Here is a 6,600-nt window from a genome sequence, read left to right as displayed (position 1 = left end):
CCCAAAAAATCACCCCAGAAAAATAATCACCCAAAATTAAACCCCCCCCCCCCCCCCCCCCCCAACAAAAACAACACTTTACAGAGCATTTGATTCTATAAATATTTGACCAAAGCACGGACGTCTCACCTGGAGCTGTTTGATCGTCTCTCCTCCTTTACCAATAATTAGGCCAGCCTTTCCTGCAGGGATGATGATCTCTTGCATGGAGCCGGACTGACCGTTACTTGAGTCGTGACCTCTGGACACAATGTCCTCTAGAAAAGCCTTGGCCCTCCTGGGAGAAAAATTTAAATTTTGGAAAAAACACATTTTTGAGGAGGAGAAGCAGATACACATAAATACAAATCATCATTTGTTATCGTTTCATCCCATTTAAGACATGTAACAGGAAGGCCATTTTGTATAGTGGATTTACCAGCCCTAAAATTAAATAATTTTCAATAATAATATAAAAAAAAGCCAATTGAATTCTTAAAAAAATATTAAAAAACACAATTAGGTTTCCAAACTTACTGTACTGCCTCTGGTGATCCAGTCAGGGAAATGCTTCTTTCTGGAAGACCGACGCTGTCTGTAAACAAAGGAGACAAAATGCCTGTTACAGTTATTGTACAGTGGTGGCGTAAAATAAAGTGATTCACGCAACTCACCATGCGCAATCTGGACCTTGCAGCCAGAGTCGTGCTGTATTTTGTTGATCTGTTCCCCTCCCCGTCCGATGACTGATGGGAAACAAAAGAAAAAAAAAATGTAATTTAATTTGAACAAATGCAACATGAAGCCCTGTTCTGTGTTGTTGAAGTGAAATATATGTTCTTGTACTCACTGAGGCCAACCATGCTGTCAGGCACCTTGTACTCTTCTGTAATAGTGGAGGACCTGACACTGGAGATACAGGAGAAGGAAAACAATCAGTGTAACACAACCGCTAAGGCTGAAGTGTTCGTGTAAAAAAACACAAACGCAGAAGAAAAAAAAACCCACCTTTGTTGGGAGAGAGCAGCTAACTGAGCTCCAATGGCTGCGAGGGAGGGAAAAGTGGAGAACATAATTAATTGGAGAATAAGTAAAGCAAAAGCTTTTCAGAAATCCATAGAGTGTTTTTAACGTACACATTGCTGAATCTCTTTCGCTCTGTGATGCTAGCTTCTTAGCATCAGGCTCATCTGAAAGAAAATAAAAAGTTGAGCATTCCTTCTTAGTGAATGTTGACCAAGTGCTCCTTTGATTTTGATTTCCCACCTCCTTCTTCAAGGGATCGTTTCTGTGCAGAGAACGGATAACTTTCAGCTCCTCCGTTGTTTGTCACTTGGGGCGCAGTCTCTCCACCGATTTTAGCTGCGATCTACAGAGCAGAGGGAGAAGAAAAGGACAAACTGATTGTCAAGTCAGAAAGACCGGCTAATATTTAGGACTGGTAGGACTGGTAGTGGGTCAGTTACTGGTACCAGTGCTAGTTTCAAAATCAGTCAAATTGTCCATCATTATCCTGTACCTACTGCTTGACGTACTTTCACCGAAATGTCAGAGATGAGCTTTCTGCAGCTCTATAGGGAGCAGGGCTGAAACTGGATTTATCAATTATTGAAATAACCCTCAACTAATTTAGTAATCAATTAATTAGCTGGAGTATTCAGACTCAAAAGGCCTTTTACTGAAAAAATGTTCAGAACAGTAACAAAGCCAAGACTGTACAAAAAAAGATACGTTTTGTACTCAAGACAAAAACATAAATGTTTGTAGATGTGGTTTAGTCAAGACCTCTATAGTTTTATCTTCACCTGGTTCACATTTCCTAAAGAAGTGCTATGGTGTTGCATTTTAGGCAATAAAATGTTTTTTCTTAATTTAAAAAAGAACTAAATTATTTGCACTTAATACATTTCTAATATCGCATAAAATTGCTTAAATTGTTGAATGAAAACTCTGTAGAACGTGCCATTTTCTTTATCCGATTGTCAGAATAGTCTATAGGTTAACGGATTGCTAAAAGAGTTGTTGGTTGCAGCCCTGATAGAAAGAAGATCTAATCCTCTCAAATGCTGCTGAGCACAGCCAGTCAGCTGGCTGAAAAGTCTTCAGCTGGTACCATCACGTTTTTGGTCATTCCGTTTCTGTTCTGAACACAGTTTTTACAACTAAGGTCCTGTTTAGTTTTAACCAGATCACAACAATTTCTAAAAGGTTTCATGAAACTTTAGTGAGGCTGAGAAGTTTTCACTGTTCTGCAACCCAACTTCTCAGTAGGGTTGAAGCGTACAGAACACAAACGGTAGGTAAAAACAATAACAACAAAAAACTGCTTTAGCTCATTTAATATTGTTTGTTTCTTTGCAGCCTCCATCTCTCTGCATTTGAGAGACAATTAATTTATTAAACTGCCTGTTTTCTTTAAAGACCCAGTCCGACCAGAAGTAGACTCGGTTTTCAGAAACCATGGCAACATGCCTCTGTACAATCAAGCACTGTGCAATATTGAATAAATCACCCGAAACACAAAACTAAAGCTGCACTACATAATGCGAACATATCGACAGCGCAGTAATGTGTGAAATAATTCATATTTCATTTAAGCCTTTTCTTGGTATTGGTATCAAGCGTCAAATTTTAAAACATGTTTAGAAATTTTGGATTTTTTTGTAAGTGTCCTCTGAATGAACCCTTAATACAGTGAAATTATTTCTGATATTCTAAAACCTCAAACTACTGCTTTAACTAAAGGGAGAAGATGAGCAAATGCTAGGGGGAAAAAAAACTAACTTGAATAGCTAACCTTTATTTCATTCCCCCCAGATTCACTGTCACTGATTACATGTGTGACATTAAAACTGAAAAGATTTATTTCTTAAGACATTTGTTGTTTTTGTCTCTTCAATAACAGATTCAGGAGTTTTATGAGAAGGAGGAAAAGGACATCCCAGCGCTCTCAGATGGTTGACGTGACTTCACTAATGAATGAACCAAATCGACTAAACTTTTCACCGAGTCTGAGGTAAGCAAAACAAAAACAAAGGGTGCAGATTTATTTAATACGTAAAGCTGTACTTTATAAAATGCACATTTTATTAATTGTTTTATAAATGTTAAACAGTTCAGTCATTTTGTGCTCCGCACTTGCTTGACGTACTGTTTGGCTGACCGTTTGCCTTCCTGTTGGTCATCAATGTGAATCAGCGATTCCGTTTTACTTAAAGTTGATTAAACATTGTTGGGATTCCTGAATGCTCACTTATTACGGCCTGAACCTCAGGTGTGAAAAACGTGGGATTTCACCAGGGACGTGTACATTTTTGAGGACCGCTGGAAAATTGAGGACCTTTATTCAAGTCACACGCTTCTTTTGTTTGTATTCAAATAATTTTTCTGTTTGTAAATTATGTAAAAAAAAAAAATACACTACAGATGTTCAGCAGCGTCTTTAAGGTATAAATACAAAATGAATGAAAGATCGAATAAATTATATTTCTTTTCTAACCCAAGTTAAGAAATACCTTGGGTTAGATGGGTGTTTACTTATAATAATTAACAGACAAATCAACTGTGAAATAACGTTTTCCAAGTCTGCTTTAGGTTCTCGTACTCAGACACGTTTTCAACATGTGTCTTCTCATCGATTGATAAAATGTAAACAAGACGTTTTCGGTCATTACACGAATTATTTCAAATGATCTGTATCAAAACTGCGAGATAGAGCTTAAATATAACAGCCGATAGTTAAGTAACATTTTAGATTAGGTTTCATGTGGGATGCTAGCAGACCTCTACGAACAGCTTAAACATTAACTAGGTAACCTAGCTAACTTAGCTTGTTTTTACGCAAATTCATAAATAAAAACAGATACTAAAATATTCGTATGTGTAAATTAAAGGTTTACATTTTAATTCTATGGTCTACATTAATTTTTTTTTAAAAAAACGACGAATTAAACAGAATTAAAGGCAGAAAATCAATGAATGGCAGTGAGACGCTAACGTCAGCTATGCTAGGAGCTAGCTAGCTTCTTCCGTTTCAGACTGACCTGTCTGGCTCGTTGAACGGCGTCTGCAAAGGCGTCTTTTTTCACCCCAGCGCCAACACCGTTAGAGGAGACTCCGCCGTAATCCGACATGCTGCCCTAAAGGAGCAAACAGCTGCAGAACAGGCGAGGCTTTGTCCCGGGTCGAAGCTGCTGAGGAGCGGGAAGGTTACCAGGAGCGGACTCGGGGGCAGAAACGCGAGCCGCGCAGCACGCCGGTAGAAACTTCTCAAGATTACCAATCACAGTGCTTCCTGCTGCACTGGGTTTTCTTCCGAAGTCTTTTAACTGGTTTACCAATTCAGCTACCACTACCGCCACCTTCTGGCTGGACAATTAACCCTTCTTAGGCATTAATTACGGTATGGCAGCCTCTCTGAGAAGGAAGTCCCGCCGCGCAGACCTTCTTCATAACCTACCAGGTCGGCCTTTTCTTTTTTAGACTTGAAAAATGTTGCCTGATTCTATAAATCAGCTGCAACATCTTCCATGAAGATGGTAGAGTCAGTATCGTGATGTATAATGAGAGCATGAATCCATCCTGGCTTGTATCAATTGTTCAAACCTGAACATTCAAAGGCACATAAAGACAGTTACAAAGTCGGTCTTCTATCACCTGGAGAACGTTTGTAGGATTAAAGGACTAATGTCCCAAAAGGATCTAGTGAAACTCATCCATGCATTTATCTTTTGTGACACAGATTACGGCAACACTGCCAAATATTTGGCCATGATAACTATAAATGGGATGTAATTTGCCTTCAAAGTACTCAGTAAATAAACTGAATATAACTTGTTGATATAGAGGCATGTTTCTTTATTAAACAAATATAAATAACCCACATTTCCGTACACAATAATACAACAGACCTGAGCCTGTAGAGGAACAGATCCAGTATTAATTCTACGTCTTTTTATTCAGTTGACATTTTGTCAAAAATGTACGGTTTAATATAATTCTTTTAAATTAACATTAAAACAATCTGTGGAAATTGTCCACAAAAGCAGCACATTGCATGCAGTTTGTCTGCATGCATGTTTTTTTTTTAAAAAAAAACAACATTAAATATAACTTCTTGTTTTACAAACAGAACCTTTTAGGAAACACGCTGTGCCAGTGGACCATGTCAAGTCTCTGAAGGGTATCACCCAATCCACATTTTACTGCATAGACCGATGTAATGTTATGGCAGGTGAGGTCACCTTGACCCTTTGTGCGTCTTTGTCCGGCTTCAGTCCATAAAGGCAGTTCTGTGTGCGTCTTTTCCTCTTCTCACCACTATCCTTTCACTCAAAGATGTGATAATGATAGCAACCGGCTGCTTTCCGTGAGGCTGTCATTGTGCTTTGGTATTGGTAATATTTGTTTAAGACTCATCAGCAACTATCCTGAGTCTGTGCAAGTTCCTCCCACAGCCAAACATCTTCTCTATTCCCCACCTGGTAGAGAAAACAATGCTGAAGGAACGTACCGTGAGCTGCCTTCCAGAGGTTACTTCGTGTCTGGCAAGTTCATGCAAGCCTGCATCCGTGCAGATCTCTTCAGATTCCTGCAGCAGCAGCAGCAGCAGCAGAAGCAGCGAGATGATGTTGGTTTACTCTCCATATAGCTGTTAGCTTTCAAAAGCAATACATCACTCCAGAAATTAACAGCAGCCTATGCAGATGGAGGCTGATTATTCATTGCATTATACAGCATTTAGATGTTTCCCCATCTTCTCACCCTGATTGCATTTCTCGTACTATTGTGGTTTGGTTAATGTCATGAAGGGTTTGTTTCTATGAGCATCCACCAGTGGTTTAGAAGCCCAGTGGTGAGTTTCAGGCCTTTTGGTTATTTGACCACAATGAAGCCATAATTCTGCATAGGCCATATTATGCCAGTCAGCTCTGTCTTCCAGGTCTATTTTGATCCGTTAAACCTTTTCACATTTTTATCACGTTGCAACTACAAACCTCATTATATTGCATTTGGATTTCTGGCATAGAGCAGCACAAAATAGTGCAGAATTGTAAACAAAGTTCCTCCCATAGGCATGTAGCTGCACTGAATTTCATTTGGGGGCATCAGAGGAAAAGAAGGTTAAATGCAAACATGCTCTCATCCCTTCCCCCTGCCCCCCGTCATTTTACTTCCACTTCTCAATTATTTTTTGTTTTGAACTGTTACTTTAACTCCCAATAAAATATTTTTGTTCCTATTCTATTTTATTCTTCTTTTTATATTCTTTTATAGTTTATCCAGCCGGTTTCTGTTTGTGACCTAGCATGTGTCGTAATTTTGTTCAGCAAGTGCATGTTATGCTGAATGACAAGAACATCTGAATCTGAAAGATTTGATAGTTTTTGCTGACAAAATGTGAAAACATTAAAGAGGTGTGAATATGTTTGCAAGACATCATGCTTGGGTGAAGTTTTGTTTAAAACTATAATGATGGTTAGGGTTATATATCAGTACATATATATATATATATATATATATATATATATATATATATATATATATATATATATATTTTTTTTTTTTTTTTTTTTTTTTTTTTTTTTTTTTTATTAATTTTTTTTATTAAATTTTTTTAAA

General features: G+C 38.0%; 3 protein-coding genes across 5 annotated transcripts in view; 1 reads left to right on the top strand and 2 right to left on the bottom strand.

The window, feature by feature from the left end:
- Positions 1-4,629, bottom strand: part of khsrp (KH-type splicing regulatory protein) — a 12,262-nt gene extending 7,633 nt beyond the window's left edge. Inside the window, exons 1-8 of one of the 2 annotated variants that reach the window (XM_015053728.1) lie at positions 4,439-4,629; positions 1,246-1,348; positions 1,116-1,169; positions 988-1,024; positions 830-888; positions 654-725; positions 517-574; positions 130-277 (exon numbers count right to left, since the gene is read on the bottom strand). In XM_015053728.1, coding sequence (XP_014909214.1) covers positions 130-277; positions 517-574; positions 654-725; positions 830-888; positions 988-1,024; positions 1,116-1,119 — 378 coding nt within the window. In that variant the 5' untranslated portion in view covers positions 1,120-1,169; positions 1,246-1,348; positions 4,439-4,629. Of the gene's footprint in view, positions 1-129; positions 278-516; positions 575-653; positions 726-829; positions 889-987; positions 1,025-1,115; positions 1,170-1,245; positions 1,349-4,022; positions 4,405-4,438 lie in introns of those variants that run through there. The other variant, XM_015053727.1, reaches the window with a different exon arrangement.
- The window catches only part of LOC106960585 (regulator of G-protein signaling 5), a 40,125-nt gene that overhangs the window by 8,163 nt on the left and 25,362 nt on the right, over positions 1-6,600 (top strand). Inside the window, exon 2 of one of the 2 annotated variants that reach the window (XM_015053736.1) lies at positions 2,885-2,995. The gene's annotated coding sequence lies outside the window, so the exon portion shown is untranslated. Of the gene's footprint in view, positions 1-2,381; positions 2,996-6,600 lie in introns of those variants that run through there. The other variant, XM_015053735.1, reaches the window with a different exon arrangement.
- slc25a23a (solute carrier family 25 member 23a) overlaps positions 5,074-6,600 on the bottom strand; it is a 22,149-nt gene continuing 20,622 nt past the window's right edge. The window contains exon 12 of the mRNA XM_015053734.1: positions 5,074-5,459. Within this exon, the coding sequence (XP_014909220.1) occupies positions 5,449-5,459 (11 nt within the window). The 3' untranslated portion in view covers positions 5,074-5,448. The remainder of the gene's footprint in view (positions 5,460-6,600) is intronic.

Source organism: Poecilia latipinna, unplaced genomic scaffold (genome assembly GCF_001443285.1).
Source record: "Poecilia latipinna isolate Pla-1442-1.1 unplaced genomic scaffold, P_latipinna-1.0 Scaffold1200, whole genome shotgun sequence".
Classification (NCBI taxonomy): Eukaryota; Metazoa; Chordata; class Actinopteri; order Cyprinodontiformes; family Poeciliidae; genus Poecilia; species Poecilia latipinna.
This window is presented reverse-complemented; position numbering and strand designations above follow the sequence as displayed.